General features: G+C 39.8%; 1 protein-coding gene across 5 annotated transcripts in view; it reads right to left on the bottom strand.

The window, feature by feature from the left end:
* The window catches only part of PRUNE2 (prune homolog 2 with BCH domain), a 255,458-nt gene that overhangs the window by 180,065 nt on the left and 50,836 nt on the right, over nt 1–24,557 (bottom strand). For all 5 annotated transcript variants that reach the window (XM_032307297.1, XM_032307299.1, XM_032307300.1 and 2 more), the window contains exons 2-4: nt 22,539–22,643; nt 18,974–19,176; nt 16,794–16,957 (exon numbers count right to left, since the gene is read on the bottom strand). In XM_032307297.1, coding sequence (XP_032163188.1) covers nt 16,794–16,957; nt 18,974–19,176; nt 22,539–22,643 — 472 coding nt within the window. The remainder of the gene's footprint in view (nt 1–16,793; nt 16,958–18,973; nt 19,177–22,538; nt 22,644–24,557) is intronic.

Genomic DNA, 24,557 nt, shown 5'->3' with positions numbered 1-24,557 from the left:
AATAAATTCTTAAAAAAAAAAAATTCACAAGCTAGGTCTCCATTACAAACTCCGATTACAAAGGAATTTGCCAATATGAACAACTAACCTCTGGCAAACTCCTGGAGTTTCTCTGCACAATCTCACCTTGAAAAGGAGGAGTTAGCACCTGTCACGGCCCCTTCCCCTGCTTTCTGATCCCAGGACAACACGGAGCCATCGGGGAAAGAAATGTTCTGGTTAATGACGAATGATTAAATTCTCTAAGAGTCCCCAAACGTATCGATTAATCAAGGTGTCACCCTTTCTCTGGCTTTTGTTGTGGCCTTAATGATAATCATGGGGGAGAGAAAAGGAAGGAGGGAAGGAAGGAAGGAAGGGAGAGAAAGAGGTGAGAATGGAAAAGGAGAAATGGTGTAGTGAGTGAGGGAAAACAATGGCTCACGATCTCAGCATCTATCCCAAAACCTACAGAATCTAGGATTAGACCTTCACTCACCATTAAACATCGTGAAAGACCCCACGCAAGTCATCTGGTCTGTCCGTTATCACTTCCCCATTTTAAAATGGAACTAACTAATACTGCTTTCCCAGTTTATAAAGTTATACTGGGAATCAATGAATGTAAATATCAAAATAAAAAGCAAATAATGTCTAATATATTTAAAGCATTCATACATGCATTCATCCAACAAAGAGCAAGTAAGCACCTACTACGGGCCAGGAGCTGTGCTGGAGGCTAATGATTCAATACTGAAATACAGTAAGTTATGTCCCAGGAAGCTCAGAGTAGTTTAGGGGCTACAAACAAAACAGACCATTTCATTATTGGGGGGGTGGGGGGAGAAATAGCACTGGGAAAATACATAGCACTCTAGATCTAGGCCAGAATTTAGGAGTCAAAACAGTTTTGTAAAGAGAGTTCACCTTACTGAGACTTGAAAGGTGTCTTAAGATGAAGAGTATGAAGATCCCGGGTCGGGTAGACCATGTGCAAAGGCACTGAGGCAGGAGAGGCTCTGACTGCCTCAAGGAATGAAAAGCAATTGATTAGAACCAGACAGTATGGCTTTAGAAAAAAATGTTGGAAAATTTGATTGGACAGTAGACAGGGGCAAGTTCATGAAGGGCCTTCACAGGCCATCTTAGTTTGTCTTTTACATTCTAAAGGAAATGGAGAGGCATTAATGAGTTTGAATCTGTGAGCAGTGCCTGGCTGGCTCAGTCAGTGGAGCGTGTGACTCTTGATCTCGGAGTCATGCGTCTGAGCCCCGTGTTGGGCCTAGAATTTACTTTAAAAAAAAATAAATAAATAAAGAGCTTTAAGTAGTGAGAGAGAACATGCTCACATTTATGTTTTATAAGTATCTCTCCACCTACCATGCAGAGAATGAATTAGAGCATATCAGGAGAATTCGAAAGCCGTTTTATTTTTTTAAAGGCCTAATTTATTTGATGGGGGGGGTGGCGAGAGAAAAAGAGGGGAAAGAAAAAGAGAGAAAAAGAGAAAAAAAGGGAAAGCCAGCCAGAGGGAGAAGCAGACTCCCTGCTGAACAGGGATCCCAAAATGGGACTCATTCCTCCTCGGATCATGACTTGAGCCAAAGGCAGATGCTTAACTGACTGAGCCAGCCAGGCACCCTAGAAAGTGGTTTTAGATGAGAATCAAGGACAGAGCAGTCAGCATGAGAAGTAAACAGATTAGAGACAAATTATCATTTAAAGGCAGAGAGTAGCCAACTGGATTCTGAGTACACCCTTCAGTCTGACAATTACTGACATAGAATCCAAAACATAAAGATGTTTTTTTTCGGTCTTTATTAAGGTAATGGTGAATCCGAATTTCAAAAAAGACCCTCATCTGCTTCTGGCTCTGAAAAACTACATATCAAGAACAAGGAGAAAAACTAGATTAAAAAAAAAAAAAAAAAAAGCAAGGGGCGCCTGGGTGGCTCAGTGGGTTAAAGCCTCTGCCTTCAGCTCAGGTCGTGATCCCAGGGTCCTGTGATTGAGTCCCACATCGGGTTCCCTGCTTAAGTGGAGAGCCTGCTTCCCCCTCTGTCCTGCCTGCTTTTCTGCCTACTTGTGATCTTTGTCTGTCAAATAAGCAAATAAAATCTTTAAAAAATAATAATAAAATAAAAATGAAAAAAAAATAAAAAATAAAAAATAAAAAACCACAACAATCTGGGGTGCCTGGGTAGCTCAGTGAGTCAAGCCTCTGCCTTCAGCTCAGGTCATGATCTCAGGGTCCCGGGATTGAGCCCTGCATCAGGCTCCCTGATCAGCGGGGAGCCTGCTTTTCCCCCTGCCCCCCACCACCCGCCTCTCTGCCTACTTGTGATCTCTCTGTCTCTGTCAAATAAATAAATAAAATCTTAAAAAAAAAATCTGTGATGGTGTCAGACAGTTATCCAGGCGACTATCTTAAAAGTTAAGCTCCTGGAGAGCAGGTAAGTGCAAAAAGGTAAAGCCCACATTCAGTGTGGTTTTTCCTCTCTAGGTATTTGCTAATGCCTGAGTTGTAGCCAATGAGATAAGAAGGTTCACAGATCTAATAATCATTTCACAGGAATAGTGAGACAAAAATTGAAGTTTAGGGATCTCTACAGAAAAAGAGTCTTGGTTAAACAAACCAGGTTTTGAGAGGAGGCCCCTGGAGAGTTGTATCTCGGGACAAAGGTTGGAGAACAATGGTCTGCAGGTAAATCTGGCCTACTGCTAGATGTTATAAATAAAGGTTTGTTTTTTTTTTTACGATTTTATTTATTTATTCACAGACAGAGATCACAAGTCAGACAGAGATCACAAGTAGGCAGAGAGGCAGGCAGAGAGAGAGGGGGAAGCAGGCTGCCCCCTGAGCAGAGAGCCCGATGTGGGGTTCAATCCCATGACCCTGGGATCATGAGCTGAGCCAAAGGCAGAGGCTTTAACCCACTGAGCCACCCAGGTGCCCCAATAAAGTTTTATTGGAATACAACCACACTTATTAATACTGTTTACGGAGATTTTTGTGTTATCATGATAGGGTGAGTAGTTGCAACAGAGACCTATAGGCCTGCAAAGGAAATAGTAAAATAGTAAATCAAAGTAAATAGGACTGCAATAGTAAAATATTTACTATCTGGTCATATACAGATAAAGTTTGCTGACCTCTGCCATAGCAGTAGGATGAAGCAAACATAGATTAGTCTTCAGATGACTGAAATCCTGATTCAAATCATCTCAAACACAAACTAGATTAAGTTTATCTGATCCTCTTCTAACTGCCTTGAGGTGCAAAAGTAAAACCTCTCTAGAGCAAAAGAATCTCATCAACCACGGACTCATCATCCCTACGCTTTTCATGTATGTTATTCATCAATCGATAAAAAGTTACCAGACATTAAAAAAATATGATCAACTGACTGAAAACTCCGGGGGGTGGGGGAATTTATGAGAAAAAGAATGGAAATGGAAGTAGAGGGGACAAAAAAAAGTAGCTGGAGAATTATGGTAGAGAGTTAGGATCTATAAATAAAATATTCAAAAGAAATTTTTAAACCGTAAATTTAATAATTGAATGTAAGACTCATTTACACACTTAAAATGTGCTTAATGGTGCGCCTGGGTGGCTCAGTCATTAAATGTCTGCCTTTGGCTCAGGTCATGATCCCAGGGTCCTGGGATCAAGCCCCACATCAGGCTCCTCACTTAGCCAGAAGCCTGCTTCTACCTCTCCCACTCCCCCTGCTTGCATTCCTTCTCTGTCAAATAAATAAATAAAATCTTAAAAAATAAATAAAAATAAAACATGTTTAACAACAGATCAGATGAGGAGAGGATCAATAAATTGGAAACTATGTCAGTAGAAAATATCCAGACTGAACTATCCATACTGAAGTATGAAGAGAAAAGGGGAAGGAAAAATATAGAGATGAGTATAAGGGACCCTGGAAACATGGAGAAAAGGTCTAACATACATACAATGGGAGTTTCCCTTGGAAATGAAAGAAAATGGGACTGAAATTATATTTGAAAAGGCAATGGCCAATCACCTTTCAAAATTAATGAAAGTTATCACTCTACCATTCAGGTTAAACTAGGAACCCAAATCTGATAAATGCAAAAAAAAAAAAAAAAAAAAAAAAAAAAAAAAAAAAAAACCTCTAGACACATGATGCTAAAACTGCTAAAAATTACAGCAAATGAAAATTTTAAATCGGTCAGAGAAAAAGGAACATGACTGTCAAAGGAACAATGTAATTATCTTCAAAGTGTGGATATAAAGTGCATGCTGATTTAAAATTCTATTCTGAGTGAACACATAAAAAATGAAGGCAAAATGAAGACATTTCCACAGAAATAAACTAAAACTTTGTCAAGAGAAAACCCACACTAAAAGCAATAATAAAAGCAGAAGAAAACTACTATAGATGGAAGGAAAGAAATGCCGAAAGGAAAGAAAAACGTTGGAAAATGTGAATATGTGGAAAAGAATAAATCAATATTCACTGTATAAAACAATCACAATACCTTTTTAAAAAAAGATTTATTTATTTATCTTAAGGGGGAGGGGCAGAGGGAGAGAGAATCTCAAGCAGACTCTGTGCACTGAGCACAGAGCCTGATGTGGGCCTTGATCTCACGACCCTAAGATTATGACCTGGTTGGAGTCTTAACCAACTAAGCCACACAAGCGCCCCAACAATGGCAATATCTTACATTTCTTATGGAGTGTGATTAAAATACATTCCAATGTTAACAAATTGCAGAAGGGACGAGGTAGAGCCTAAGTGTCTCAAGTTTCTTGGATTGTCATGGAAGTGATTAAAATATCAACTTACATGAGATTTTCATTGTATGTTAAATCTGTATTGTACCTATAAAACAATTTTTAAAAATAATTCAGAGCTCACAAGCTAATGGGGGGAAATGTAGTAGCAAAAATACTTTTGCGTAATACTAATAAAGAAATGAGGAAATAAAGAAAATGTGAGACAAATTGAAAACCAGCAAAACGACAAATTGAAACCCAAATATAAGAGCGATTACATCCAATGTGGAGACAATCAGTGCTCAGGGGGTATAGTCTCAGTATTGCACAACGAAAAACTTCTAGAGATTGAACACACAACTATACGAAGATACCTAACATTATGAAACTGTACACTTAAAAATGGTTAAGATGGTAAATTTAATGTTATATCTTTTTGCCAATGTAAAAAAGACAAAGTACTTAAATTAAAAGAGAAAAATTATCAAAGTGAATTTTAAAAGCACAATAGCTTTTAAATATATAGAATATAATAGCAATATACTGTTTGCAAGGACACACCTTAGAAACAAGGGTGAAATGTTGAAAGTGAAAGGTAGAAATAGGCATAACATTAGTCTAAGATACTAATATCAGATGAAGTAGACTATAAGGCAAAAGAATTACTTGACATTAAGACAATTTTTTTTAACTATTAAAGGGTCAACCCTCAGGAAGATAGTCAATCCCAAATTTACATGTGCTAAACACCACCACTTCATCGGCAAAGCAAACACGGAGAAAACTGGATAAAGAAAGAGATAAAGGCCCAGTCACTGTGGGAAATGTAGGACCCCCTTCTCAGCAATTCCAAGAACCAGTAGGAGGAAAATCTGGAAAGAGGTAGAATATTTTGGTGGTGCTTGCTGGCGCAGTCAGTTAAGCATCCACCTAGGTTTTGGCGGGGCGCAGTGGGTTAAGCCGCTGCCTTCGGCCCAGGGCATGATCTCAGGGTCATGAGATCGAGCCCTGCGTCGGGCTCTCTGCTCAGCGGGGAGCCTGTTCCCCCTCTCTGCCTGCCTCTCTGTCTACTGTGATCTCTGTCTCTGTCAACTAGGTTTTGGCTTAGGTCCCATCGATCCCGCCATGGCTCCATGTTCAGTGCAGAGCTGGCTTGAGTTTCTCTCTCTCTGCCCTGCACCCCCCAACTCTCTCTCCAAAATAAATAAATAAATCTTTAAAAAAAGATATAGAATATTTGAGCAACATGAGTCAGAAACTTGACCTAACTGGCGTATATTGAACACTGTCATCAACAATGGCAGAACTACACTTTCTTGTCTAGCACAAATAAGACATTAAACCCAAATGGCTAACTGGGAAGCATAAATCAAGTCTTTTTTTTTTTTTAACACATCTCTGTATTTATATATTAAATACAGGTGGGGGGAGGGGCATCGGGTTCTCCTTGTGCCCTCAGCTCCACTTCCGTTCACACACACACAGAGGCAGCAGGGGTGTTAGAGGTGGCAGCTTTGGGGGAGAATCAAGTTTTAACAAATTTCAAAAGATTGCAGTCACAGAGTTATATTCTATGGCCACCATGATCATAGTCTGGAACTCAGTAATAGAACAAAACCAGAAAATTCCCAAATATTTAAAAATTAAACAAAGTACTTCTAACTCACGATAAAAGAAGAAATCACCTCATAATCAGAATATGTTTTAATTGAATGATAATGAAAATATCACATTCAAATTATCTTTTGAAAACTACTTAAAAAAAAAAGAGTCAGAGAAGACATAATTTACCAAAATGAGGAATGAAATGGTGACATACTACAGATTCTAGTGATACTAAGAGATAAGAACAAACTGTAATAGAATATGAAATTCTTTTGAAAATAATAATACTTCTAAGAAAAACTCAACTTGCCAAAACTGGCAGGAAAGAAATTTAAAATCTGGATGGTTTTGTATCTGCCTAAAAATGAATCCATTAGGGACACCAGGCTGGCTCAGTCAGGAGAGCGTATGACTCTTGATCTTAGGGTTGTAAGTTCGAGGCCGATGTTGGGGGTTGAATTTACTTCACAAAAAAAAGAATTTAAAAAATGAATCCAGGGGTGCCTGGGTGGCTCAGTGGGTTAAAGCCTCTGCCTTTGGCTCAGGTCGTGATCCCAGTGTCCTGGGATCGAGCCCCTCATCGGACTCTCTGCTCAGCGGGGAGCCTGCTTCCTCCTCTCTCTCTGCCTGCCTCTCTGCCCACTTGTGATCTCTGTCAAATATATAAATAAAAAAATCTTTAAAAAAAATGAATCCATTAAGTTTAATAGCCATAGTTTCAAGCTTTTAAGAGACATACTAATTTTCACACAAATTCTTCCCAAGAATAGAGAGAACACATCCCAACTTATTTTCTGAACCTAGCATAATCTTGATACCAATACCCAATAGGAACATTGCAAGAAAAAAGAATTAAAGTCAACTCTCTTTCATAAACATGGCAAAAATCCCTTTTAAAACTAGTCCCCAATCAAGTTAGCAATCTATGATATGTTATTATATAGTCACCAAGTAGGGATTTCCTAGGAATTAAAATACAGATTAACATTCAAAAGTCAATCAATATAATTCACCATATTAATAGAGGAAACAAATCATATGATCACCTCTGGAGATGCCAAGTAATGAAACTACTTCATAAAATCCAAGATTGAAATCTCAGCCAAGTGGAAATAGAACAAAACTTCCTTAATTTGATGAAGGGCATTTATGAAAACCAAATAAAAAAAGCAAACCTGGTATTGAACTGTGAAATACTGAAAGCCTTCCATCTCCAATCAGGACTGACACAGAGATGCCTGTTATTACTACTTCTATTCCACACTGCACTGTCCCGGCCAGAGCAACAAGGCAAGCAGAAGAAGTAAAAGATATAAGGAAAGGAAAAGAAGATATAAAAACCGTCTTTTCTCGTAGACAATATGTTTGTATATATAAAAACTCAGAAGAACCTATAAATGAGAGGTGCTGGGTATCTCAGTCCATTAAGCCTCTGCCTTCAGCTTGGGTCATGATCTCAGGGTCCTGGGATCAAGCCCTACGCCGGTCTCTCTACTCGGTGGGGAGCCTGCTTTTCCCTCTCCCTCTGTGCTTTCTCTTTCTCTCTCTTGCTCTCAGATAAATAAAATCTTCTTTTAAAAAAAGAACCTATATTGGGACGCCTGGGTGGCTCAGTTGGTTGGGCAGCTGCCTTCGGCTCAGGTCATGATCCCAGCGTCCTGGGATCGAGTCCCACATCAGGCTCCTTGCTCAGCAGGGAGCCTGCTTCTCCCTCTGCCTCTGCCTGCCATTCTGTCTGCCTGTGCTCGCTCTCTCTCTCTCTCTCTCTGACAAATAAATAAAATCTTAAAAAAAAAAAAAAAAGAACCTATAAATGAGCTTAACATAGTAAGTAAATTTAGCAAGGGCACGTGATAGAAGTTTAATAATACAAAATCTGAATTTCCATAAACAATTACAATTAGAGAATTGAATTTAATAAATTTTTAAAAACCTGTAATAGCATCAAAATATAAGATCTTTAGAAATACATTTCACTAAAATGTGCCTGGCTTACAGTCAAACCAAGAATCCAATTTCCTGGATTGGGGGATCTTAATTTTAAAATATACAAAATGGAAAAGCATTATTCAGGAATTAATCTAACATACACTGCACTAAACAGAGTCTTACAGAATAATTCCGTGAAAGAGACTTCCGACACTGATTTATGATTGTGACTTGACAATTCGAAAGAAGCTGATGTACTGATATAAGTGGGAAAAAATAACTCAGAAAGAGGCTCACCACACTCCCAGTTGTTTTTACTGCAAAAGAATGGGGTATGGCCCAACTTTATTCAATGGATTCATCTGAAGCAAATTTTTTTACTTCACATTAAAGATCCATTAGCTATATATCAGGATATACAGCAGCCAAAAGCACCTCTTGGCAAAATCAAACCCATTTTCGGAGTCAGAGTTGATTTCACTTCCAGCAAATTCTGCAGAACTACAAAAATATTTAAATCCATACACATGGACCCAACAGTGTCCTAGCTATTCATGGGCCAGGGGGGATTAGCAAGAAGCAACAAAGAAAGCAATTATAATACTACTGTAACAAACATTTCATTCCATTAGAAAACATCAACCACAATGTTCTTTGTTCAAAAGAATGGCAAAGTGAAGGACCTCTTGCCAAAAGCAATTGCAGTACATTAATATTAAACATGATCTAATGAAGTCAGAAGTTGTTTGGGGAAAACATTCACCACATAAAGGCATACTCTGCATGATAAATTCTTAGCAGAAAAGAAGGGATTTAAACCTCTTTCCTTGTTTCACTTGGGATTGATTTTTTTTTTCATAGTGAAACAAAAATAAATAAATTAAAGAAAGAATAATGGGCGGAGAAGGAAGGAGAAAAAAAACGATCGAAATTACAACAGCTCACATTTTTGCCTGAAAAGGGATAAAAAGGAGGCATATTACTCAAGTGCTTAATACTCTCATAAATTTAAAATGTCTGAATTTAAGAATAAGGCTTATCTTGGCATGGTATAAGAGCTCTGAGTTTGAGAAATTGTTCTGGTTTTATAGCTACCCCCAAATTAAATAAGTAAATAATAAGTAATCTCTTTCCTCTACCCCCAGCACAGATCTTCCCTCTTCCTCAGCAAAACAGGATGGATGAAATTCCCTTTGGGCTTTGTAACCATTTCAGGAGACAGATGATTCACTGGGAGAGGATGATTCCCTCTTTGGGCAGGAGAGGGAAAAAAAAAAAAATCTGGCACCGTTCCTTTCCCATTTGACCTCCTTAAAAGGATCTTTTCTGAAGCTGTTAATCCGGGCTACTAAAATAGCAAGCAAGTATTCTTTATTAAAGTTCAAATGGAACTGCCAATAGAAAGTAGAGAATGTGTTTCTTAAAAACCTAGGGCAGAGGTTTTCCACATGATGGACAATTGCTGTTACTTGTTTCACTCTTCATTTTGTGGCTCTGTAAAGGCTTTATACAAATAAACGTGACAGGTCTTTCGATGGTGGGTAGGGGGGGAGTGTGGTCTTAATGGAAACCCGACTGGTAATCAGTGGCTGCAATCTCTTCGTTGCCAGCTGGTTCCCAGACACACACACACACACACACACACACACACACACACACACACACACAGGCATGTACACACAAACACAAATCCCTAATGTGATGATTCAGCAATTTCATGGACCTTAAATTTGGCAATAGTCCTCTAGTGCACGCCTCGGGGGAAATTAAAGAACACAGGTTGAGGATTCTGGCGGGTTCATAATCGTGTGCTTTTGGCAAAAACTCAGGGCAAAGCCAGACACCAACTTTAGGCGACTCTAATGGTCTACAGCGACTTTTAAATACATGCAGTTTGCAGCTTGTCTGAAAATGCTAACAAAAGGATCGCAGAGCAGAGAGTGGGAAGGGGAAGAAAAGAAAACAAAGAAGAGCAAGAAGGGACAAAAAGGAAAGGCAGAAGAGAAGAAAGAAAATAAAGAAAAAGAGAATCACGACCTCAGAAAATAGACATGGGGGAGGGGCAGGAAATAAAAAGACATTTCCAAAAATCAGGATCGTTTATCGTCCCATCTGAACGAACACATTCTCTTCTTAGACGAATAATTAGAAAGTCATCGATGGAATTAAGTCTGTGTCTTTCCAGATGAACGTGATGCTAATGATCTGAATCTTGAAATTTCTACGTTTGACGTATGTCTTATTGAAAGACCACAGCGAGACCTAGCTTTTGTAAGATGTATTAACTGAAGGAAATGCAAATTATGTGGACTTCATTAAATCCCCTGCACAGTCTGAACACGCACTGGCCATGAGTGAGTCACCTGTTGACATTTACCTGTAGATGTTGTGCCGTGGCCCAGAGGATACAGGGACAAGGGAGATTATTAGAGGAACACAGCAGGTTATTTCTACCCTGGCGACAGAATGCCTACTTCTAATCGGTATATAAATGATCTTTTAACAACGTCCGTAACACCCAGGTTCCACCTCAGTATTTGAATGCCTCAGTATTTGAAGGCAACCACTGGGATAGATATTTACAGTTTTCAGGATAAGACTACAAAAGATTCTCCTAGGATTGAATGTGAGGATTTATTTCCTGTATTGAGAGAAAAATAGGAACGCATAGAGAAATGAGATTTAGAGCAGAAAATCAGATTACTAGACTAACCACGACATTGATTAAAACAACACACCCGCACTGACTGACTAGGGAGTGGGAAGTTCTGACATACAGCTCAGTCCTGTATCAACTGTTAGTGCGTAGGTTGGAGGTAGTCTATGACATGGTCAGGGCTATTTTCCAGAAGACGGATGCAAGGGAAAAATACTTTAGACTTATTTTTTTTTTTCAATAAGAAACTGGTCTATGTATTTGTTTTAGTAACGGTATAAATATCACAATTAATTTGCTTTCTATTTTTTCAGTGGCTCTAGGAGGCACATATACCATGTTTTGGATTGAATACGATTTTTACTCCATTGATATTTTTATTCTATCTTGATCTTATTTCTTTCTTGACACATTTTTGTTTTTCCTGATTGACTTTTTTTTTCCTGTTCTACTATATCCGCATACATTTTTGTAAACCACTTCAAATACTCTACGTGAGAAGGAAGGACACGAATAAAAAGCAGATACATGATAGATGATGGGCTTATGCAAATAGATACTACATTTATTTATTTATTTAAAGATTTTATTTATTTGTTTAGAGAGGGAGCATGTGTGCATGGAGGGGAGGGGCAGAGAAAGAGAGACAGAGGGAGAAAGAATCTCAAGCAGACTCCACACCAAGCACAGAGCCCATCACAAGGTTTGAGCTTACGATCTCAGGATCATAACCCCAGAAATGAAGAGTGAGACACTCAACCAACTGAGCCACCCAAGTCTCCCAATACTATATTTAACATAAGTGCAGACTTCTAATAACAAGGAGAGTATAACTAAATGATTCCACTTATATAATATGCAAAACACGCAAAACCAATCCGTGGAGTTATAGAGTACATTTGGGGGTAGTAAAACTATAAAGGAAAGAAAGAAGTGTGTGCCATAAAAATCGGACTGGTTAGCTTCAGTTAAGGAGAAACTGGGTAGTGATGAGACGGGGCACAAAGAGGTCTTCTTGTTCTGTTTCTTTACCTGGGTAATTGTTAAAAAGATATTCCTTCTGTGATAATTCACTGAACTTTATATTTCTGCTTTGTCTTCTTTTCTATATGTGTATTATACTTCTTGAAAGGAATATACTGGGGTACCTGGGTGACTCAGTCATTTAAGCATCTGCCTTCAACTCAGGTCATGATATCAAGGTTCTGGGATCGAGCCCTGCCTTGATCTCCCTGTTCAGTGGGGAGTTTGTTTTTCTCTCTCCTACTCCTCTTCCCCCTGTTCATGTTCTCTCTCATTCAAGCTCTTTCTCTCTCTCTCAAATAGATAAAATCTTTTTAAAAATTATATATACAATTATATACATCTATATATACAGAGAGAGAGAGAGAGAGGGAGAGACAACCAAGATGAAAATAAAAACAAAGACTTGCATAACAGAACAAGTTCTACTAGGATTTCTTTTTTTAATTTTTATTTATTTATTTATTTATTTGACAGAGAGAGAGAGAGATCACAAGGAGGCAGAGAGAGGGAAGCAGACTTCCTGCTGAGCAGAGAGCCCGATGCAGGGCTCAATCCCAGGGACCTCGAGATCATGACCTGAGCCAAAGGCAGAGGCTTAACCCACTGAGCCACCCAGGCACCCCCCCTTTAAAAAAAAATTTATGTACTTATTTGACAGACAGAGATCACAAGTAGGCAGGCAGAGAGAGAGGAGGAAGCAGGTTCCCTACTGAGCAGAGAGCCTGATGTGACGCTCAATCCCAGGACCCTGAGACTATGACCTGAGCCGAAGGCAGAGGCTTTAGCGCACTGAGTCACCCAGGCACCCCTCCACTAGGATTTCTAAAAGCTAAAAAAAAAATAAATAAATAAACATAAGAAGAGGGCTGATTATTGAAAAAGACAATGTCTAAATTCTGCACATTAAGAAGGTTGCAGGAATAGGCAGGAATGAAATGGATATTATCATTTCACAGAGCTAACTAAATCAATAGTCATCAAAATAGGAAGTATATACACAGTCGTGCATAATCTCTCTTATGACTGTTTTTACTGAGGGTCTATGTGGCAAGCAGTGTTCTGGGAGCCAGAGACACATCAGCGGAGCCGTGAACAAAACACAGAAGGTCTGTTTTCTCATGAAGTTTGCATTCTGGAGTGAAGAGTAAAAGGGAGAAAGAAAGTCGTGATAGAGAAGTAGATAGAGCATTCTAGAAGGAAGGGACAGCTCATGCAGGTCCTCAGGAGTGGAAAGAGTTTGGTATATTTGAAAGACTGAAGGGCCCCTGTCCCTGGAATTCTCCAAGGGAAAGGACAGGATGGGGGCAGGGCGGGAGGTGGGGGGAGGCAGATCCTTGGCCTCAGGGCAGGCAGGGAGAGGCCATACGTAGATTGGGGGCTTGGGGATGGTGCTTGGATTTTGGTGTGATGGATTTTAAGCAGGAGATGAACACAACTGGTTTACACTTTCAAAAGACCATTTCTGACGACTTCATGAACAACAGCTTTTACGGAGGGAAGAGGCAACACTCCGGTGGCCGTTGCCTTTGTGGGAGAGATAGAGTGGCAGCTTCAGTGGCATTGCTGCTGGTATCACGGAGAGCGGACGGATTCAGGTCAGGCTGTAGATGGAGAGTCAGCAGGACGGGCTCACGGATCAATGAGGGAGGGAAGGAAATAGAATCACCTGCTCAGGTGGTGGCTGGCGTCAAGGGTGGCGGTTGGCAGTGCTGACCTGGGGAAGCTGACATAAAGCAGGGCTGGAGGTAGAAGGAACCACAGTGTTCCATTCCAGCCCCAGGGAGGTGGGTGTCAGTTGGACACGCATGTGAAGAGGTCGCATGGGCATTGCCGATGGACCTGGACTATGCTACGGAGAGGTCTAAAATCTCAGAATGAGATGTGGTCACTTAAGCGCAGGGTACAGACAAGGGACAGACTCAACTACACAGAACTGATGGTTACTAGAAGGGAGGGGCTGGGGACTAAGCAGTATACCTGTCGGGAGGAGCCATCGGGTGATGCATGGAAGTGTGCAATCACTCTTTTCTACCCCAAAACTAATATCACACTCTATGGGAACTAACTGGAATTTAAATAAAAAAGCTTAAAAAAAAAGAATATTGTATAGAAAAAAGATGTCCCAGGATGAAGTTCGACAGTGCTGCAATACTTAGACGTTGAACAGAGGAGAAGCAGCTAATCAAGCAAGACTAAGGAAAAGCAGGTCCAAACTCTGAAGCATTAAGGAACACTCTGAAAATTAACCCTTTGTTCCCCGGCCTAATGGGCTAAGAGGCATCTCCTGAGGGTCCTCTCCAGTGACTGAGGGGATTGATGGCCCATTGGAAATCCGTCTATAGCCCCCCACTGTGCCTCAGCATGTTGTGTTCTAGGATATGACCGTGGGAATGAAAGGCCAAGAGTAATCACATTGAGTACTTGGTTCACAGTAAATTCAGGTTTTTTGAGCACAAAGTTCATAATAATATATCCCCCAAAGACATCTAATTAGGATGTTTTCAAAGACCCTTCTTCTAAGCCTCAGCCATCAATATTTAGTCTCACAACATCTGCAAACAGACATTTTTTTAAAATTCTTTGTGGCAAAGGTGTGCATAGAAATTTTACTTTCCTTCAAGACCTAGAAAAATGCATACACACACTCTAGACATGTGTGTCGAATTAATGATTATGTTGAGCACTCCAAAATATAAAATAACTAGCTGTTTCTAGAGAAAACTCTTTGGACAGAGAACTATCCATGCTACAAAAATAAAGAATGTTAAAATTATTTAGAGGCACATCAAAAACTCCCATGTGTTTCAGTGATAATACATGATTAGGAAAACTATGAAATCTAACGTTGAGTTTAATGAATATTGCAAAATTTAACTTGATTCTTTTCTGATACTTACTAAAGATTTACGAACTTTCTTTCTTTCTTAGAATAATTTTTTCAGATTTTATTTATCTGAGAGAGAGAGAGAGAGAGAGCTTGCACGCACGATGGGGAAGGGGCAGAGGCAGAGGGAGAGAAGCAGGCTCCTTCCTGAGCAGGGAACCCAAAGCGGGGTTCGATCCCAGGACCCTGAGATCATGACCTGAGCCAAAGGCAGACGCTTAACCAACTGAGCCACCCAGGTGTCCCGATTAAGGAACTTTTACTTCTTGCTCTGAACAGCTGAGTTTCCTCTTTAATATCAAACCTCTTGGGACACCTGTAGCAAGCCACTTTCCAGGCTTAGTGACTCTGGACTCTCTCATGACAGTCTCTCTGTCTGCAGTCTTTACACAGAAAGGCACTTTATCTTCTTACATCCCAATGTCCAGGCAGCAACAGAGTGACCTCCCTACTCTGCCAGCTTCCCATAGGATCCCATTTCAAGCCCAACCTTAAGAAAAAGCTCCAATGATAAGAAAAACCAAGGCCCTTTTCCCTACCTCTGACTCCTGGTAGCTTTGCTAACTAAAACCAACATCACTCATAAAAGGGCCTGCATCCCTACGAATCCCCCAAATCTGAATATCATCATTATTGTGTCATTGACAGCAAAATCAGACCTCTTACCAACGTATCACAGTTTGATCTCATTGAACTATTTACAGAAAAGCATGATGACAAGCGATTTGTGGACCTTCTTCCTATTAAACAATACATGTATTTTTTAAACAATAAATCAAGCTTCTTAGTGTGCAAAAAATTGAAACAAAATACTCTTCAGCATTTGCCTGCACTGCACATTTGCATCGTCAAACAACTTCCCCCTTGGCTGGGATCCCTAATTACCTTTATTTTCCTTCTGCTCTGTCACAGAGATAAATGACCGTATTTATTTGATTTAGTTGAGGGCACAGTGTCCCACAGAGCATTTTTACAGATGTCCGTTGCCAGAAAAAATTTAAAACAGGTTTACTGGGGCCACTGGTTCTAAAATATTCACAGGAACTACATAACTTTTGGATAGTTTCCTCTCCACGTTGTGGAAGAGACAGGAAGTGAAGGAAAGTGTCCTCAAAGGAGTGGTGTCAACATACTCTTGGTCATCTCTTTTCTTTTTTTAAAATTCTTTCAGTCTGTTAATCCCTGTTTTTCACTTTCTTGTGCAAGATATTTCTGAGAAAAACCCAAGTGTACCATGTTCAAGATGGATTATTGAAAGAAAGAAAGAGCGAGCTTTATACAACAACCAAAGCTGTTCTACGTGAGACAACACTGAATTTTTGTGGTAATTCATGCCACTAAAGTCAACTACCAATTTCCAGGTTAGAAAGCCCTTTTGGAAGTGGTTTGGGCTTCATGGACAGAGATGAAAAATAGTCAAATGGGAATCTATGATAATGTGCTGGGAACACAGGGCTGAGTTTGGATGGGAAATGTTACAAGATGGCAGCCAACGAGGTGACAAGGTGACTATAAAAGACCCAACACAAAATCACCAACATGAAAAGTGTTTATTTTGCCATCTTAGCAATATTTCACAAACCAAGCATATATTTCAACACGAGGACATGGATTCTGGCCCTGAGTCACTGGGCTGTGGGGCAAGAATCATCTCTGGAAGATGCTGGCCGGCCGGAAGAGCTCTTCTAGCTCCTCAACAGAGGTGCCACAGTTCCACTTAAACCCTCATCTAGTGAAACAGCAAAGATCTCTCATGCCTATTTCTAAATGCACATTTTTAATATGCAGTATAATGCTACTCTTTAACAAACTCTTTACTCCCTGCTTCTCTGATGAAGCTTCCCGTGGTCTTGAAAGGGGTTGTTAACCCAAGAATGGATCACACTCATTCTGCATGAGTAAGTTGAGAAACACTCCATTAGACCTTCCAGTATTTAACAGAAAGAGCCGTCTCTCACCTCTGAGGAGATGAGCCAGCTGCTCGGTGATGAGCTCAGGAGCCTCCTGGAGGATCTCTTTCACCACAAGGGAAGAGGAAGACTCTTGGAACTCAAGGCCGCCATCGCTCTGCTCCACCTGATTAATGACTTTCACAACCGCTGATTCTAAGGTTTTGTCCTCACTGTAAAGCAAATGGAGGAGAGAAACACAAAGAGATATGGCACATTTTCTGGAAGTATGTAATCTCTACTCCCACACAAATGACTTCCTCTCAAGAGCCTAAAATCTGAGTAAGCTCACATGACTCGGAAGACAAGACCCTTATTCTTATTGCTTTCACATTCCATTTCAGTGAATTCACTCCCCAAGAGTCTCAGTAGGTAGCCCCCCCCCACACCTCAGCACTTCTATCTTGTTTTGCTATTGGTAAATGATAATAATAATAGCAATAACTAATAATAGCTAACATTTACTAGGCTTCCATTACTGGCCAGACACTATTATCAGACTAGATGGAATATCACTACATCTTACACTATAAAATGACCCTATGAAATGGGTTCTAGTAATACTCCCATTTTAAAAATAGGGAAATGGAAGCACAAAGAGGCTAAGAAATTTGTCCAAGGTTACAAAACTTGTAAGCGGACTAGCTTGTGTTTAAACTCTGATAATCTGGTTCCAGAACTTGCGCATGCAGTCCCAGTGGTGGAGAAAAGCTATACGGGCTGACTTATTTCCACAGTCATCTTTTACATGAGATAAGGTGGCTTTATCAAAGGCCTCAAGAAAGATGGGAATAAGACTGATGCTGGTGTTCCCATCTCCCAGAAACCAGAAACAAATGAGTGGCAACAAAAGACACAAAGATCTCTATTTATTTTTGGAAAGCATTCTGTTTCATAAACAGTCCTAAAGCTGGAATTCCCAGCACCAGTCCCAACATCAGCTAAAGTTTTTCAGTTTAGCTGGGAACAAAACTCTTCCAAGGATTCTGACTGACACACATGTTGCATAGTTCACTCCTTGGCTTCTTGCATTACTTGCATTAGTTGGTTTGAAAAAATTAACACATACATTTAGTCAAGTAGGCAATCACCCTGAGCACCAATAATTGAAGTCAGTCAAATAAACTCCCAGTAACTCTCAGCCAGTTGTCAACAACTGATTAATAAATACTCAAAAGAATTTATATTTCAAACAGCATGGGGATAAAAATAGCCCCATGTAGGCAGACTGTTTCCAAAACTCTTCATAACAAATGATTGGCATTACCATGTATGAGTACCCGAATACACTTCCTACAATACCTGAATACACTTCCTATCAAGGGTTAAATAAAAATTAGATAATTGTACAAGTTCTTCTTTCATGTGTACTCACATCAATGCCCCCTGTGAATGTCCTAAACTATTAGCAAATTGGCAAAGTATGCAAGAAAGCTATTGTCTCAAACTCAAGGTGTTTCACTGGTAACTCTTCATTTGGTAGCACCACCGAGCTTCTCAAAAGAGCATCTTTGTGTTGGGTTGGGAACTCCTTGCAGGCAGACAATTGGGCTCATTCCTCTTTATGTACATGTACATTCCTGCACCAACTGGCACTTACTGAAGGAGGCAGAAGACCCAAGTTTAACCCAAACTATTCCGGTAACTGCATGTGGTACCTCGGACAAGTCATTTGCAACAGTGGGGTTTCGATTTCTTGTCCATAAAATAATGAATTCAAGCTACATGAACTTTAGAAATCCATCCTGCTCTTATAGTATTAAATGCTATGAATGAATGAGCCGATGATCAGATGACTTTCATAGATGATGCATATGATTTTTCATTTCACCCCTGAGATATCTTTCTTAAGAACCTTTCAGTTTTACTTCGTGTTTAATTTCAGTTTTCATTACATATTTACAGCATCAATATTCAGGACTGTTTTGTTGCTATAATACACCATCTGAAATAGTTCAAAATGATAATCTTGGTCACTGCTACAAAAACTTTCCACTCAAAGGTGTCATATTTGAAATGCAAAAGTCAAAAGGAAGGACTGGGATAACCCACGCTTTGCCATAAGAGAAGAAAAAATATTCTTTTCCCTCTAATGCCCTCTGCCTTTAATGCAATCTCCCTCAGGTCACAAAAATCCTTTCTCCATCAAGGCCTTGGTTCAAGGATCAAACCTCCCTCCATACCCTTACCTGGCCAGCACGTTGCTGCCAACAAGTGTTAGAGATAACTTCCCTTCATCATTGAGCTGATGCAGGTTAATTTCGTCTCGGAATATGTGGAATGATTCAGAGATATTCAGCTCTTCTAAAATAAACCTTGTCTCAGTGAAGTAATTGAATTCGGTTCTTGGTATGTTCAGCACCGGCAAACAGAGAACCCCAGGTGGACTGACCTGCGGAGAAGAGAGTTGACTGATTCACCACCAGCAGCAGGAGGAAAGAGCACAACTCCATTTGCTTCAAGCCTGAGGGCGACCGTAAAGGGAACAAACGTCTTTGGGCTTCACTCACCCATATGACTTGCAGAATCAGCTTCTCCAGCACCCAGTTAGCAGAGCATTAGCTACAGGTAAATGGTCCCTAATATTTTTTAACCTCTTGTTATTCTTTTCATGTCCTATTTCAACCCCTTCACAATTAAAACACACACACACACACACACACACACACACACACACACACACACTTCTCCTTTTCAGGGGAAACAGATTCGTAAGTTTTTATGAAATGGGCAGAAAACTGGAATGATCTCAGCAGGGCAGATGAAGACTGTGGTGACACACAAGGGCAGATATGTCCCATCTTCATGGGATGCCTCCCATTCAGCTCTAGCTGGCAGTTCACACACAAAAATTGCAAGTCCGGGATAGGTGAACTTTTCAATTACTCAAGAAAAGCTGGAAATCTAGATTTGGGGCTGTGATCATGATGTGTGTTACCATTTATTTTTCTAAACTGGAAATACTGGGTAGGTTAACAAAAACTCTTTTATGAGCGAGATTTGGCCCACAAACTACCAGATTGTGATCTCAACCCATTTCTTATTTTTTAAATCATATTAATAACAAATCTCTTATTAAAAAATTATGGTAAGAAGGGGAAATAGGTGAGGGGTGGGAGTCGGAGAATTTTAGGTTCACAATGACACACTTACTTTTCTATAGGAATTTTTTTAAAAAATAAAGATGCTTTTAAAAATTACTATGAGTGCACAGTGATAAACCCCAGATGTCTCTGAGAGAAGGGGGGGGTTTGGTAACACTGAATTTTTTCATGAAGTAAATGGACATTGTTCTCACATTATCACTAGCTCTATCAAAGCATAGTGCTTATTCTATAATTTTAATACATTTTTCGTCCATCTCCCTCCTAGCATTAAGAAAGCAGGGATTTGGGGCACCTGGGAGTTCAGTCGGTTATGTGTCTGTCTTCAGCTCAGGTCAGGATCTGGAGTCCTGGGATGTCACCCTGCTTGGGGCTCCCTGCTCAGCAGGGAGTCTTGTTCTCCCTCTCTCTCTGCCCCTCACCCCTGCTCATGCTCGCTCTCTCTCTCTCCTTCTCTCCCTCTCTCTCTCAAATAAATAAATAAATAAAGTCTTAAAAAAATAAAAAGGAGGCAGGGATTTTTGTCTTCTTGGTTCAGTTCTATTTCCTCGTGCATAAAACAGTCTGGCACATAGTAAGCATTTAATACATATTTGTTGAGTGAAATAAAGAAATCACCCACTTCTATAGCATACAAAGCACAAGGCCATTCCAGCAAAGTGACTTTTCTCTTACCTGTCAGGCTAATCCTGAATCACAGCTGTGCAATAATCATTAGGAATTGAAGTATGATAAGTTACTTTCTTTAATTAATTGAGTTGTATCAAACTCCTGATATTGAAACTTGAGTCAAGTGCATGTGGCCTGAGGCCATGGTGGGGCAGCACCTATTTTGAGGTTAGGATCAGAACTAGGTTCTAGCCTCAGCCTCTGCTGTGTGACTTGGAGAAAGCCATTTTCCTTTCGGAAACTCAGTTTAACCCATCTGTAGAATGGGGCTTCCCTACCAGAGTGAAAAGCTTTTAAATGGAGCTATACATGGGAAGTTGCACAGTTCTACATTGATTCTATGTGTTAATACTCTCAGAGGAAGTCACCACGTTCTTGGAGAAAAATTCAAATGGAGATGCAGACCTCTGGTCGGGGGCAGGACCCAGTGAACTAAGAGGAATGCCTGGAAATAGGGCAAATGCCAATAAGTGACACTTCAATAATTCCATATTTGTCCCCATACTGAGTGGAGAGCCTTAGAAGAAGAGAAGAGATCACACATCTCTTTATCCATTTTATCTATCACAACTACTTTCCCATTCCTCTGGGCTCATGTTATATTCAAGACATTGCAGTAGGTGGTGGAGGTGTTATTTATAATTTCCTTAAGAGTCCATGCCACCATCCGTCTAAAAACCAGTCTGGTTCAGTTAACTCTATGTTCTTGGGACAGGCAACATTTTTTTTCCCCTAGGAGTCCAAGAGTCCAGCTAATAGGATTAAGCATTTTTTTTTTAAGATTTTATTTATTTATTTGACAGAGACAGATCACAAGTAGGCAGAGAGGCAGGCAGAGAGAGGAGGAAGCAGGCTCCCCGCTGAGCAGAGAACATAATGTGGAGCTTGATCCCAGGACCCTGAGATCATGACCCAAGCTGAAGGCAGAGGCTTAACCCACTGAGCCACCCAAGCGCCCCAGGATTAAGCATTTAAATGCATGTCTTGACATAGGCACCTTTATCTCCTTATGCCAATTAGTCTCCCTCATAAATTTCAACAAATTTTAAGACAAATTGGACAATGAAGTCTGTATGTAGAGATCAGAATATTTTACCTGGCATTTTTGTCAGCTGCTGCCCTAAGCCATTCTTGCCACCCACAGCTCATTCTGGAAGACTGGGTTTCATATGAATTTAAATCACTCTAGATCAGCTATGCACACTCTCAGAGCCAAGGATCCAAACAAAATTGGAATAAAACAAATCAGACTGTGGAAAATTAAAAATTCTGTGAAATTGGAAATAGCACCAAGACACTCATAATGTGTGTTTTTAGAGTTTGAGGTGATTCATTATCATGGGCTGATGAATTTGATGAAATTGAAATTTTAAACAATTTGTTAAAAGGTCTTTCCACCTCTGTAGGGACATTATAGACTTCACAGAGTACAAAGACTCTCACTCAAGGGAGATTATAGCAAACTGAGAATGACCTTGCTGCACAAGTCAGGGCTAAAAGGCAAGAACAGAATATAGATGTGACATGTGATACCTCTGTCACTGAAAATTCCAGCCAACATGCTCTGTCTCTCATGTAATGTTCACGCACCTATTTTTCTATTCCCAACAGTAAGGCTAAACAATAAGGATGATATAGGAAAACAAGAAATTCTGACCCTTACTCTTGTTAGTTCCCTGAATTCTCATAAAAGTAAACAACTATCATACATTTTTAAAAAATTTTTATTTGAAACCATTGATCTTACTGAAATAATGTTTCATGAAGAAAGTAAATAAAAAATAACTAGACAATGCCTGACGTATAGTAGATGACCAACACATAAGTGTTGTTTAATAGATTATAACACATTATTCTCTGCAACACTAAACCAGAACATGAAAATTTAAGGGAACAGGTTCCTCGCTTTTCCAGAAAATGTCTGTTCTTATGAGTCCCATCATAATTCAAATACAAGAAGCATAATCTTATTTCCGCTCACCTTGTCTAGAAAGTAAGCATATGTGAAGGCAGAAATGAGAGAATCCAAGTCACATGATTTATGTCCAATAACCACATGGACCTTCTCCAAGCGTTTGCTCCGATTCTGAAACAAATTAAACAAAACGTCAGAATTTAATGTGCAACAGATCAATATAAAAAAGACATTTTTCAATATTTTTCCAAACGTATTGCTCAGCGATAATCACACACAATTGCAGGAATTTATCAATTCATCATGAAGTTTTAGATGAGGACACAAACTTGCAGAACATGTTCAACATTCAGAAAGGCCCAAATTCTAGTGCATTGTCAGGAACAGAAAATGGTGGGTTCACAACCTTGGGAGGTTCCCTAGGTGACATCTGCAAGTGACCTCCACATGCAGAGGACAGGGCGAGACCAAAGAAAGAGGCAGAACCCTCCAAATGGGTAGGTGGTAGTTTAATAAACAAGCCTACTTACAAGGCTTGCAAGATAGGTAGATCTTCACACCCACCTGCCAGAATCTTAAAAATTTATACAGGGGACTTCACTGGGCTCAGTCACGTGTGGTCTCAAATCACATTACTCTGTCAAGGCTGCATCCCTGGAACAGCTCCCACTGTGGGAATGGTGGACAAAGTGCATATTCCAAGGACGAGGATGAAAAGCCTCCAATTACCTGAGTCTAGCTCATGAGCCAGCCATTAGTCATGTCCTCTAGATGGATCTTTTCCAACAAAAATGTGGTCTTGTTAAGATTATTACAGTCTAACCTGATAATGAATTGTGTCTCTGAGTCATAATTTTTTAGTAAAAGATTATTTTGGTCCAAAGGGAAAATCCACAGTATCATGGTCCCTCTTTATCTGCAGGAGACACATTCCAAGACCCCCCAGGGGATGCTCAAAACTGCTGATAATACTGAATCCTATACTCTGTCTTTTCTTATACATACACACCTATGTATGTGTAAGCTATGTAAAGCTTCTAAGCGAGGCAGGGTAAGAGATTAACAATAACTAATAGTAAAATAAAACAATTAGAACAATATACTATAATAAAAGTTACATGAATGTGGTCTCTCTCTCTCAAAATATCTTATTATACTGTATTCAACCTTCTTGTGATGACCTATGTAAAGCTTCTAAGCGAGGCAGGGTAAGAGATTAACAATAACTAATAGTAAAATAGAACAATTAGAGCAATATACTGTAATAAAAGTTACATGAATGTGGTCTCTCTCTCTCAAAATATCTTATTATACTGTACTCAACCTTCTTGTGATGACCTGAGATAATGAAACTCCTAGGTGATAAGATGAAGAGAGGTGAATGACACAGGCGCTCTGACATAGTGTTAGGTTACCAACGACCTTCTGACAATGTGTCAGGGGAGGATCAACTCCTTTCAGACCACAGTTGACTGTGGGTAATGAAAACTATGGGAAACGGAACCATGGATAGGGCAGAACTACTGTATTCTATGCCATGTCCTTATATAAGATATTCTTTTTAAGATTTTATTTTGAGAGTGAGAGAGAAAGAGAGCATGTACAAGTGTGGGGAGGAGCAGAGGGTGAGGGAGAGAGAGACTCTCAAGCGAACTCTGTGTTGAGCAGGGAGCCCAACGCAGGGTTCGAGCCCATGACCCTGAAATTCATGACATGAGCTAAAATCAAGAGTCAGACCAACCAACTGAGCCACTAAAGTGCACCTAAGTTGTTCTTAATTTGAGAGATGGAGTGACTTTTTTCAATTGTCCTTGTCATGCAACACGCATTTGGAAATGATTTATTTTTCATGCCACATTTTGGTAACAGGTTATGTTCTCTCTGCATTGTATTCTGTAGTTTAGCAAATGAAAGCAGTAACATTTTTTCCTCCCCCCAGGAAAGGGATATGATTAGTATTATTGCTCTAAAAATACAATCAGTTGTGATTAAAAGTGTAAACAGTCACCTCTATGGAAGAGAAGACATACTGTTTTCTTTTTCTTTTTTTTAATTAACATATAATGTATTATTAGCCCCGGGGTA

The sequence above is a fragment of the Mustela erminea genome, chromosome 12, assembly GCF_009829155.1.
Source record: "Mustela erminea isolate mMusErm1 chromosome 12, mMusErm1.Pri, whole genome shotgun sequence".
Lineage (NCBI taxonomy): Eukaryota > Metazoa > Chordata > Mammalia > Carnivora > Mustelidae > Mustela > Mustela erminea.
This window is presented reverse-complemented; position numbering and strand designations above follow the sequence as displayed.